Consider the following 13,450-nt stretch of genomic DNA (forward strand, 5'->3'; position numbering starts at 1 on the left):
ATCAACTCGTGTTTGAGCCTGGCTTCTCAGCAACAAGTGGTAGGAGGGGGCAAGGAGCCGTTTCCGTGTGCCCTGTCTGCTGTAGCAAATTTACATGTTGGGTTTTGCCTCTTCCATTACCCATGCTGTTCAATGTTGCTTAAATAACTGTACTATATTATGTGAAAAGCTGAAGAAATTTTATTCAAAGAGAAGTATCAAGATTAGTTATTTATGAGGATAAAAAAAAATAGTGTGTGTTGTCTTCTTTACTTCTGCTTCTGTTAGAGTGTTTATTACCTTAAAAGCTTACCTGCTGGGGGAGGGGGAGGCGTGTGCTGGAGGGCCGAGCCGGGCTCTTATCGCTGGGGCTCTTATCGCTGGGGATCGCGGGGAACTGGTGAGGCAGCTGCACTGCGTGGCACAGGAATGGCACGTTCCATGTGCAGGAACCCCACGCAGCGCTGCCCCTGGCACGGAGGATGGCACACATCCGTGCCCTCAGTGCCAGGTTCTGTGCTCGGGGCTGTGCCCGTGGCCGTGCTGACAGCGCCTTCCCTGAAGGGCCAAGGTCACGCCTCGCTGCTAGAAGAGGGTTAACTATCAACTTTTATTGGCGTTCTGCAGTGTGCACAGCACTGTCCCTTGCCTTGTGCTGAGATCAGGCCCTGAAGAGGTGCCCTTTGCTACTGCTAAGGCCAAGCAGATGACAGCCCCTAGCCAAGCACGATGCTGCACGCTGGCCCCTTTGGGTGGCCGTGCTTCCATCTGCGAGGAGCACTTGGGGAGGGACAGCAAGGGGTTAAGGCTGGCTCCGTGGTGACTAATGGTGCAGGACTCTGCTATCTAGTTAGGTGTGTAGGCACACACCAGGTCCCACCAGATAGGATCTCTTACCTGGAAGCAGCATTCCAGCACCCAGTGATAAACCTGACAGTCCCACAGCCTGACTCACCTGATTCTGCAGGGATCTGCCCCCCATGTTCAAGTACAGGCAAAACACACCGTTGAGACTGATCCTATTGCTTAAAGGGCAGCAGTTTTGGGGTGTGGAGGGAACATGAACCATTTCAGCATCAGGTTCTTCTCAAGGAGCTGTGGACACTCGCTGCCTGCTCCTGGAAGTAACTCCAGCACCTTGCTGGCAGCCTTGTTGCCATTCTTGCCTGCAAGAAGCTGCTGTGCCCTCAGCTCCTCGGTAAACAGGAGTTTGGCAGCACTGCCATCCACCGCCTACCTCCAGCCACTGTTTCCGAGCAAGGGAAGGGCCTCTCCTGTAGGCAGTGTGTGAATCACCTGCAGGACTGTGTCCCCGTGAGCACACAACTGAGCACACACGTCATCCCTCACAGCTGGCCTGTGCTTGTGCTCCTGGACTCTCCAGGTTCCACTTGGTCAACTTAAGCCACCCTCGAGGCAGTCACCGGCTTCCCTGGGGCTGAAAGGTGGAGATGCAGCACAAGTTCAGGCTGGGTGGTGTGGGGAATGGCAGGGTCTGATGGCATGGGGACCATGTGGCTCTTCAAATAGGTTTTAATATTGATCAGAAGCCAAAGTGGTTATTTGACCTAGAAAATGCCTTGTCTGTGAAGGCAGCCTGAGACTTTCCTCATGCTAAGACAAACAGGCCCATGCTCTGCCATTTAAGTGCTCTTTTGTCAGTCCACTGGGGGAGGGTGTTAATAAGGGCACTACAGTCACTTTGGCAGCACCCTGTAACTCACTCTCTGCTGGCAAACAGCTTATTTGGTGCAAGGATATTTTCCCAGGTAATGATGTGGAATAACAGTTCTATGTCATAGTCCTGCACTGTGGTGCTGTGGGAAATCCCAGGACAAGCTGGGGGCTGCAGCCTGCCCAGTGCTGAGCTGTGAACGAGCAGCTCACCCTGCCCTGAGCACTCCTGCCAACCTCCTGTGCAAGCTCTTGCCTCAATGGCTCTTCTGTCCAATTCTGCTTGCTCAGGGTATGCTTGACACCTCTACTCTTATCCAGGAGCAGTGGTCTTGACATTTATTCCATCCTCAAGTGCCTGTCCTCTTAACTGCCAAACCCAAACTGAAGTAGTTCTCATAAAATTCCCTAGGAAACCAAATACACAGTCCCTGTACACAAAGGGAAGGGTTGAGGTTGTACCCACTAACACCTCCATGGCCTCCTGCCCCTGCTAATACACGCTGCCCCTGCTAGTCTGGCTGGTGCTCACATCACTCTTGCTGGGCCATAACACAGCTATTGTCTCTGCAAACAGCATTTACTGCCAGATGGGGAGTGCTGCCCTGGAACTCAAAGCAGGCAGAGGTCACCTCAACACAGATTATTATTCAGTTATTGGATTAAGAAAAACAAAGTATATTGATCCCATAGCCAGTTTCTCTTCCCTGGGAGCAGAGATTGGTAACAGTCTCTGTAATTTCAGTATTTGGACCATGACTGTAATTTTTCTTTTGCCTCTTTGAGAAAAGTGTTGCCAGCATACAGAGTAGTGCAAATTGGAGGGTATTTCCCCTTCACAGAATTGGTATTTTTCCCTCTTAAGCTGAGCTGGAGTTCAGACCTGCTTAGTATCTGCTGAACAGATCAAAATCCTATTGATAATGTGCTTTGGGCTACAGTAAAACTAAAGCCACGTAATAGTCAAAGCAAAATTAGGTTCATAGCAGCTGTCTCCTGCAGGATGTACTGCAGAAGCAGCCATCAGCTTGAGATGTCATTCACCTGCCATCCAGATCAGCAGGAAGAGTCTCCATCTCTTGAAGGGAGAAAGGGAAAAAAGGGAAATGAGTGGCCCCAGTCTCTGCTGAGCAGCTCCCAGTGAGTGGCTGCTTTTGGAGCAGCCCCACAGCAGAGTGCACCAGGCTGATCCCACACAGCTGAAGGCACCTGGCCGTGCTGAGGGAAGCAAAGCTCGTTAGCAATTAGGTCACAAGTCAATCCAGGAGCTGGTCACTTGTAGCTTCCAATTTAGTGCTCCTCAACTTAAAGCCCACTGAAGTGCAAAGAAACTGTCAGTGAGTGGTTTTGTTTGAGCAGCCCAGTCAAGTTCTAAATCCAAAGAGCATGTGGGAAGATCTGGGCAGCCATGCAGGGCTGCACCCTTCCCAGGAGTCTGCTGCCAGACAGTGCCAGCCCCGGGGGACCAAATGAAGGTGATAGGCTGGTGGGGCAATGGAGAGGCTTTCACACACACCACTGGGGTTTCTCTTTTTTTTTTTTCCCTCCTTTTTTGTGGGGCAGTGGAACCCAACAGCTGTACAGAACACACCTTTCACCTTTAACTTTAATTAAAATAGAGTTTATTAGCTTTTCTTTTAATACAAACATGAGAAAGGAAAACCACCTGAAGATGTAGTGTTATTTTCAGTATTGAATTGAGATCAATACCTGAAGTGCCAAGTCCCGTGGGTTTGGGAGCCAGGGGCTGGCACATTTGCATACTGCAAAAGGCTGTATGCATCACTTGAACAGCTGAGTGCAGCCACAATGATGATGGCACTCACACAGCCCCACTCCCAAAGGCAGATGGACTTGTTGTTCAGTGTAAGTTTCTGGGCCTTGGCTGTAAGAGGAAGTGCACAAAACCCGTGTCATTCGGAGGGAGATCTGCTCCTAGGACACTGCCTAGAACCTATTTGGATCCAAGAAGGGAAGATACTACAAAGACTTGTAACAGGAAGAGTCTACAATAATACTTATCCTGTTTAGAGTTCAGTTACAGAGCTTGAAAGTAAGCTCTGTTCTAAAGTCTCAGAAAGAGCAAACCCCAAGCCTCTAGAGCAGTTGCACAAGATAAAATTCACTTTGGGAAAAAAAAAGGTTTATAGAAAGCTTTTTGATAATTCTCAGTTGAACACAATATCTTTCCATCTACCTTGATAGGTAGTCCAGGATTCTCAAACTCATTATTGTCTCATTATGAATGTAACTTCCTCCCAGGAAACTGAAACCCAAGGAGAGCCAGATGGATGCACAATATCAGCTTTAGGAACTCACTGTATATAGCACAAGAGATCTGCAGTAGAACTCAGAGAAGCAGTGCTGCACACACGCCATTCACCACTGGATTGCTACACTGTTTGGGATGGTGATGATGTTTCCAGACCAACTTTTTCATTCAATGCCTCAGAAAAATACACAGATTACATCTCTTCCAGAGCAATGTAAGTATTAGAAAATGAGAGAAGCACCATAATTCACAAGAAATGCAGCATGGACCCTATACATTTTAACAATACATAAAACCGTATCTCTGCCCCCAGTCAAAACATTCAAAGTCTTTTGACAATCTTTACTGGAGTGAAGTTGTGGGTGCAGAGATGGAGTTCCTTCCTGCTGGGCAGCTTCTTGGTATGAACACATCACCAATAATAGCAGCTTTTAGTAGCCAAACCAGGGAAAAGCCATCAACACGTGTCTATGCTACTGTTTTCAGCTCCAGAGCGGCTTTATACTTTAAGAGTCCCGTGTGTTGCTTTTGTTAACACTGCATTGACCTGAAATACAAATGCAGCGAAGACTCTGGATGACAGGGGAGAGGAGGGAAGAACATTGTAACTATAGTCATGTGGTTAGTGTTTAAATTCTAAAATTTAAAACTACTTATTATTAAAAATCTCAAGAGTTCACAGCTATAGGCCTACATAGTAAGCAAACGTCTGTGGGGGAGAGAAGGAGATAAGTTTGTTTTTGCACCTCTGGATACATCAAAAGGAGGAGAGAGTTGATTTGACAAAGGTCTTGTCTTTTGCACCAAGTGTGTTCCTCAAGCGCTGGGCTCCCTTGGCTGGCTCCCTCTCGCCTCCCGTTGCTGAAGCCCCCGTCCGGGCTGGCTGGCGTGCGTGGAGTGGTGATTCCTGCGGCTCCTGGCGTGCTGCTCCTGTGCTGCTCCTCCTCTCTCCTCACGAGAGGATGGCATTAGAACGGCGGATACCAACCAAGTTATCAGCACTGAAAGATCGTCTCATAGCAGCTTTGGACAAGTCTTTGTATTTGTCTTCACACAGCCGGGAGATTGCCTGCACACCACACACACACAAAATGCAAAACCCGCATTAGGAAGGTCTGAACGTTCCAAGGGAGGTTTTACACCTGCAGTTCCACCAGCACAGGTGCTCTGCAGCGGTGACACTTCTGGCTTTTCTCCAGAATGACAATAGATAAGGACTGCTCTGGAGGGAAAGCAGTAATGGGGTCTGTCCCCAGGTAAACATGGGCCATCAGAACAGTAGACCTAAAGAAGGTGAGTGGTTTCCACATGCAAGTATCTTCTTTATTTCACTAGTCTCACTATCTAATGAAAAACTTGGATCCAGTTCAGACTTAAGTTTGTGGAAGTTATGTTGAAAATTACCCCAGTAGCTGGGTCTGGTGCATGCAGCAGCACAAAAATTTTATTTCAACACTGCAGAAATGCACACAGGCATTTCTCTGAGAAAAAAGGTTCAAACTGAAAAGCATTCTGTGCTCCCTTGGGCATCTTACACTTGGCCACTCAGGGCAAGCAAGCCAAGGCAATTAATTTCTACTAGTGTGTCTGTTTTGCTTTTACCTTCTCTACACCCTCACTCCCAACATTTTCTCTCTTACCAGGATCACCCCCATGATGTGAGATGGGAGGGCAGCCATGGTACTTTACTATAGCAATTAAATATTAGCACATGTAGACAATTCAGTGTTGAATTGCTTTTTCATGAATTTATTGGCTTGCCTTTGCCCTGCTTATCTAGCTGTTCTAGTAACAAGACTAGTTACTTAAATCCTAGTAAGACAATTGTCAAAAAATACTGCATCTCCTCCCCTGCAAGGCCTGTTTCTGATTGGAGACTTCAGGCATTATCAATGCAAATTAATAAGGATACTTGTAATAAAAAAAAAAAAAACACCTAAATTTCAGCCCTGAACATTTACTTCCATTAATAATTTACCACCTATCACCAGATGAACTTTCAGAGTCCTGTGATCAGCTACAAGCCTGCACCTTCCCTTTAAGCCAGCACCCATTCAGCACAGCCCAGTGTTCTGCAAGTTCAAAAGGTGAAAAGCACTCTGAGCATGAATAAAGTTCTAAGTGTATTTTAAAATAATTATTTACATTTATTTCTGCCGACCTTCTGGAGGCATGCATTTGGCTCAAGAGTGGCATTCTTTGAGACACTGGCGGCATGAGCTCCTGGTGCAAGACCAGACAGACTCTCCATCCTGCTCTAATGCTAGCACATCAATCACACAGCAACCTGTGTTGACATATTTAGCCCCAGTTGCCCATATGGTGTAAATCAGTTTTCAGTTTCTGGAATTCACTAATTCACTGCTTTATACAGGCTCCTATCAGCTGCTTATATGCCTCTAACTGAAAAGCAGAATTAAAAATTTTAGCAAATAGTCTAAATATTTATCACATTTTAGAATTAAACCCCAAAATGTCCAATATACATGCATTACTAAGTGCATGATAGCAAATTACAAAGTGGTCTAAAATTACTCTGGTTTTAAATACCAAGCCCCCAAATACTAAGAAAGAAGAAACAAAACAGGCTCACAATCTGTAAATCATCCACTTATGCCCTGGCACTGAGCAGTTCAGTAAACAATTTCCTGTGGACTATGAACTGCCCTACAACCACATTTACAATTAGTGACAGTGTTAGCTTAAAGTGCAAGTAACAAGGGTGAGACAAAGCAGAAGAGCTGCATTGCTTAACTTTAAATAAAGGAATTCATAGGCATATCATACTTCTCATTCCAAAGGACCAGGAGGGATCCCACTTACTCCTGAATTTCAGGCACTTATGGGACAAAATAAAATCCCTAGCCCTTGGCAGAATTATTGGGGGTGGACAATGGAACAATATAAGCCAAGAATCTGCAGCACACCCCTCTCTGAAAGGGACTGTGGTACCAGTGTGTACAGGGCCTGTGGTAATGCTTTTGTTGAAAGGTCAACAAAACAACATGCAGAGTCATCAATTAAACCTGGACAGATGAAAGGTTGCATTGATCCAACAAGAAATTTCCCTGGGAACCCAGGTAATTTGTATATTTTCAAAAAGTCTTACATATCTCCAGCAACTAGGAATAGTGACTCTGCAGAAGTTAAAGCTTTTTAAAACGAGCCTGCATGCCAGGAAGGCTGCAGGGCCTCCCCACAAGGGCAGCCTTTCCATGGAGCAGAAAGGGACAGTAATCTGCATTTACACCCCTCGGGGCATTCTGAAGGGTTCCCAACAAGGGGCTATTCCAAAAGTTTATCTTAAAGCAGCGTTTCTTTGTAAAGGTGGGAAGCCACAACTTATTTCTACAGCTGCCCCCAGACAAATTGTTTATTAAAGCATGAGAGCAGTAAGAGTGCTCCCTCTAAATCTAAAAGCAGCTGTGCAGTGCGATGCAGTGGGAAACCTTCAGCTGGTAGTATTTAGAAGGGTCTGAGTGTGACTGTCTCTAGGTGCTTGGAATACAGACTGTGACCAGGGAAGGACAGACAATCCATTACGTATGACACTAATCCTTTCAATCTTAAGTAGCCTAGCTGAACTACAGTTCCCAAAATAACATCCATTTTATTCTGCTATCTGCTAGACTTTTCTAATAGCTCCCAAAACCCTTCCTTTCCTCAGAATTCTAGCTTAGCCTATGCATGGTTTTAGAAGTGCTAACTGTATTTATAAAAGGGTTAAATTACCCTGTAATACACTAATCTAAAAGCTTTTTAGTTTTTCTAACTGCCACTTAACATGATTAGCAACAGATGCTCTTACTACTCATACAAGAGAGAGGAGTCCCCAGCTCAGCCACTCTCAGACCATTTACCTCCAGCTTCTGTGCTCTCTCTTTACTGAGAGGCTCCAGCAGAAAGCTCAGGTTATTGTCATCTGCTAGGGAGCGAAGATCAAAGTAGTATTTGGCGTAAACACTGGCAGGAACATTGATATTAAACTGCAGTAGCTCCAAGAAGTGTCTTTCCATCTCGTTCCTAGGAGGCATAAGGACAGGAGACAAAGGAAAAAAAAAGATTGTTTTAGCTGGCTGAAAACACTGAAGAGACCTCAAGCTTGTTTTAAACCCAGCAACTTTGAAACAGGTCACGGAGAGCTGTACATTATTAGTTTCGAGAGACAGGTCATTGCCTGGTGCTCCAAACAAGGTGCAGCTTCTGAGTGCTGGCACCTCGGGCTGGGCTCGGAAGGCAGCGCCCTGCGTGCACCCGCCCTGCGAGTTCCATTAGTGCAGCTGTACAATTCATGCGCCATTCTCACTCTCATACGGCCCCACGCTATAGTGATCAGATGAAAGGAATGATGTATGCTGTTTATTAGCTCTGAAGAACTTGCAGACATTTTCACCAGGCTGATAACAGGAAGGGGGTTTATTGAAGCAGAGGCGGACTAACAAAAGGAGTAGGCAGATCACCACGGCAACAAATGGATCTATGAAGAGCTGCTGCTATTATCTCACAGAAAAAAGCCTCTTGAAGCAACATGGATTCATCTCCAATAAATAAATAAATAAGCAGCATTAGGTGGGAGAAGGAATTTTCTCCTCAATAGCATTAGGCAGGATAACAAAGTACTATGTCAAAGGGCATTGTCCAGTTTTTACTCTTGTCTGTTTTCACTGGGCAAAATACTTGGAGGAAAGCGTGGAGAGTGCCATGACATGAAAAAAACTGCTTCAGCTACTGTAATGTGGTCAGCTAAAGCAGAGATGTTCTACAGAGGAGAAACAATGTTTTACAAATTAACCTAAAAAGAAACTGGTGGTACTCAAACCCAGCAATTCAGTTCAACAACAACTCAAGAACAGCCCCTACAGGTAGCAAATCTGTTCCAACAGAATTTAGCAGCTGTACAGGCCAACAGTGAATACACCACAGGATGAGCTGCACCATGTCAGTGCCAAGGTTGTTACTGCTTTTTTGGGAGCTTCTAAAATGGATGCTTTACCTATCAGTGCGGGGGCAAATAAATCAAGGAATCATCTGTGTTGTCCTGTATTGGGTGGTGGGTCTCAGTATGAATAGCAGCTTTGTGTTTCTTTCTAGCATAGTAGACTTGAGTATCATCGAACCTAGTGCCAAAATTAATTTCCTGTTCATATGGTCATAAGCCTATAGAAATGTAAATCAGATAATGTTTTGATGATCAGCTGATCAGAGGTTGATTTACCCTGTGAGTAAATGCTCTTCACTGCCCCTTTTGTACTCACTAGGCTAATACATTTTAATTCTGTAAAAATACAATTCTTCATTGGATTAACAAGTCTATTAACAGTGGTTTAAAACCTGGGAAAGGATAATGCCCATGTTTTTTCTGTGCCTTATTTACAAATATATGTAGCCTAAAGAATGAACAGCATGTGTCCCCTTACAAACAATCATGGCAAGATTAGCAGCTGTACTGTTAATTTTTCAGCAATTATGGATTTGGTCTCATCAAAGTGAGCAAAAGGATGACTTCCAAATGTCAACTGAATTTCCTTTGATTTTTTTCCCCCATTAGAAATAAGTAAAACAATACAAAAAACTATCTCCCAAAACCCAAAAGAACAATGTATTTCATTAAAAAAACCCACCTTTGCCTTGGGCAAATAGAAAAGGGCTTGTGATAGAAAAATTAAGATAAACATTTCAGCTGTGTTGAGTAGGATGAGGCAAAGGCAAATGACCACATGTGGCAATTGCCAGGCCTGGATCTTGTATCCCTTCAGAACCTAGGAGCCCTAAAAACCAGCTCCTGAAAACCCCAAAGCTGTTGGGAGCACTGCCAGCACAACTCTGAGCAGTGGAGGCAGAGTTTGGTGGGGAGGAGGTGCAGCCGTGCTGCCTTCAAAAGGGCTGCCTGGCTTGTAAGCACACACACACAGAGATTTGCAAACTGGGTGAACTAAATCAGATATAAAACCTTCAGCCAGTTCCAGAGTGGTGCAGCGCCTGTGCTTGGCTTGCAGTGGTTCAACAAGAGCATCTGCCAAGTTAGTGAGATCCTTCTAGACAGAGAGAGCCAAAAGGAGAGTTCAGAGGAGCTCACAAACAGAACCTGCCACCAGCTCCTGCAGATGGGCTGTCCCTGCACAGGGATGCTCACCCAGGGACTGATTCCTGGCAGAGTCCTGCCAAGCTGTCCTTAGCTGCAGAGCTGCTGGGATTTTGGGGGGATTTTTTGGCAGCATCACCAGCCATCTCCAACATTAGAATGCAACTGTGACTGAAATCCTTTGCCTATTATTTTCTCTCACTAACATCTGTATTTGGAATACTCATTATCAAATGACTGGTTTAAAAATACTGCAACTACTAAAAGTCACAGTAACTATGTACCAACCATGAATTGAAGGTAGGCTTGTAAACTTAAAACAAATACTGCCAAGTATTTGAAGCAGTTTTCCAAGGTCCCTGAAATAGTGATGTTATCCAGCCAAGGAGTGCTGAAGTCTGCCCAGCTGCAGAGCCTGGGATGAACACCCTGTGCCACTGTCAGGAAGGGGATAGTACAGTGTCTGCCCATAACTAAATTCAAAGGTCTAAATTATCTCAAATGAGATGGGATTACAAAAATCCCATCCTCAAATTGGAGGGGGAAAAAAAGCCTAAATTCCATCTATTTTCCTTACCACCATCACTGCTTTGAAAATGCAAGTACTCACAATTGCAAGAGACCCAGCATTGGCAATAGAGGATAAATATCCTGCTTGTTAAAGATATTTTCTGTGCTATCAATTTGATTTGTCCCAAATAGGGCTAGAAGAAGAGACATCAAAAAGAGCAAGATGTACACTCCAGCACTTCTGGCTTTGCTGACCCCACTTCAGCCATCTCAGAGTTATTTGCAGCAATGCTTAAAGTATGTTCCTCAGAGAGATGAGTACTCAGGGCCAGGCTAAGTGGAGATGTACATTGTATAAAATCACTAATTATGCTTTCCTGAAAGCAGAGCTGGCAGTGTCCTGCATTTTGAGACAAAGGACTCCCAGGCAAGGGGTATGTGTAAAACAAGTAACAGTGGCTGCTGTTTGAGATGTGAAATAATTTGAATAATAAAAATGGTTTTGGTGCAGAAAATTCCCTCATTTTTAGAAATACAGCCCCCTACCTAAAAGGGAGGAAAGTAGATATTCCTCCTCCTGAAGAGTCCCAAATGAATAATTACTTACTGTATTTGAAACACTAGTTTGGGCTGAATCCAGGGAAGAGAGCCTGGGGCAAGAGCACTGCCCCATGACAGAGGCAGCCTCCCAGTGCTGTGTGCAGAGCTCTGCCAGCTCAGTCTGCTCCTGTGCTACAACTGGCTGTCACTGCACAGGCCTGCACACGTGCTCAGGGCACAGCCCTGTGATTCAACTCAAACACACACAAAGCATCTCATGAAAGCAAGGCCAGAATGCCTGGTCGTTTAAGCTGGACTTGTATCATTTCTACCTGTGATAATAAGAGAAATAGGAGAACAAGCTAGCAAACAGATTTAAAACAAAAATACTGACCTTTCAAAGCTCTGAGATAGAACTTTGTGAGAAGGAATTTAACAGAAAACCTAATGTTCTAACTACAGTTCACATAAACACAGCTCCAGCCCAAAGTATGAGCCTGGAGCCATGAGGATGAGTATCTTCCCATACTGCAGAATCTGGCTTATAGCTGAGTGCAGCAAGAAAAGACAGCAGATGCAAAATTTCTGGAAAACTGAAATGGATGTCTGAGACAAAAATACATCTAAGGAACAGCCTTACAAAAACAAGCAGTAATAAGACTGAGGACTGTGTTTTCAGCACTCTAAGGACAACTAAGAACCGACCCAGAGAGGATAAGCTGCAGCAGTAGCTGTGGCCTGCACAACACCTGCTGGCCAGCAGCAGCACTGGAGCTCAGACCTTGAGATGTTTAGGCCTTAACTGGACACACAAGCACACATTAAAGTCCCAAGTTATGGTTTACCTTGCAATTCTTCAAATTCTAAAACAGAAAAGGCAGGGGACAAATTTAGTTCACTTTTTTTTTTTTCTCCTTGTAAAAACCCTTTTGATAAGACTATAAATTGGGCAGTTTAGTTCCATGGCTCATCACTGAGATTCAGAAGGTAAAGAAAACTAACTTGGCAGTCACTCACATAAGTCATTAAAATTATTAATAGAGATTTGTCTCAAAGTAGGGTAATTATCCAAAGTTTCTTGAGGTAAAAAAGAGAATGAGGCCAGACACTAAATATACACCTTATATATATATATACACATCATAGCAACAGAGAGAGCCATTTTTTCAGCATGATCACGTGCTATTTAAAAAACCATAAATAAACAACAACAAAAAAATCACATACAAAAAAAAACCCCAAAACCCCACCACTGCAGACCACCCAACCTTGCAACTTACATGTCTTCAACAGTAATGTCCTTCAATATTTGGCAATAATCCACATTCCACACAGCTTGATCATCCCAGACTTTAGAAGCCAGCAGAATAGCTCCTAGGACTATCCTCTTCCAGTTACTAGGGCATATGTCAATCTCTGCATAGGTTAAAAGCCTTTCCAAATAAACCTATACAAAGAAAAAGGGAAAATAACCAAACAACAAAATCCCACAATTATATGTGTGTAATTAAGACCTGGAGCAGAGCTGAGCAGCAAACATGCCAGCGCAATAGGACTATTTATTACTGTTAAGTGTGTCAATGTAAGTATCAGTCATTACTACTTACACTTAAGAATCCAAATTTTCAGGAGCTACAGGTTCCATTTTTTATTTTCCCCCAAGAGCTGGACCACCAGGGCACACAATAGCTAGTGAGGTGAGAGTTCTGAGCAATGAGCACTGCTGCTTTGGGGAGACACTGCTCCAGCTCTGTCACCAGTCACACATCACTGGCAGGGAGCAGATCACTCCACACCACATTAACCTTTCATCCTCACTAAGATTCAGCTCTTGTAGCTTAGGCAGCGAGACAAGCCCAAAGATGTGCCTTGGTCTTTTCCTCCCATGAGATCTCAAACCAGCTCCAGGATGTTGAATCTCTCTCTTCCTTGAAAACTGATCTATGTACTAAAAAATATGCACTTTCAAATTTGAATAGAAATTGTTTTTAATTTTATATTCCCTCATCTAAATTCAAATTTCTAATGTAGCTTGAGCTAAATTGGTGGGTAAGGGAAGTTTCACCTATTAAGGTCTAAGGGAAGAATTGATCTTTGTCACTGAGTTCTCTCCATGCTTTCTTCCCATCCTTGGCTTGTAGCCTTCAAATAGCCTAAAGGTATTCCTATAATAACAGGGCCATCTAGTGGTAAAATTCACTTTAAAAGCTAACTCCATTTTTTGTAAACACTTCACATAGTTTGCCCAGGGTTAGCTGTCATCTTGTTCTGTCAAAATTGCTTGCCTGTCTTTGAAAAAGCAAAAACCTCCAACTACTGTCAGAATTTCAACAGCTCATAAATATTTGGCTTTTTTAATTACTCATTTCCTTATTAAAGAGAGTCTTTCAAGC

General features: G+C 44.1%; 1 protein-coding gene across 1 annotated transcript in view; it reads right to left on the reverse strand.

Moving 5' to 3' along the window:
* Positions 1 to 3,258: 3,258 nt before the first annotated feature.
* The window catches only part of CCNYL1 (cyclin Y like 1), a 34,045-nt gene continuing 23,853 nt past the window's right edge, over positions 3,259 to 13,450 (reverse strand). Inside the window, exons 8-10 of the mRNA XM_058028240.1 lie at positions 12,338 to 12,504; positions 7,786 to 7,948; positions 3,259 to 4,994 (exon numbers count right to left, since the gene is read on the reverse strand). Coding sequence (XP_057884223.1) covers positions 4,878 to 4,994; positions 7,786 to 7,948; positions 12,338 to 12,504 — 447 coding nt within the window. The 3' untranslated portion in view covers positions 3,259 to 4,877. The remainder of the gene's footprint in view (positions 4,995 to 7,785; positions 7,949 to 12,337; positions 12,505 to 13,450) is intronic.

Source organism: Melospiza georgiana, chromosome 7, assembly GCF_028018845.1.
Source record: "Melospiza georgiana isolate bMelGeo1 chromosome 7, bMelGeo1.pri, whole genome shotgun sequence".
Taxonomy (NCBI): Eukaryota; Metazoa; Chordata; class Aves; order Passeriformes; family Passerellidae; genus Melospiza; species Melospiza georgiana.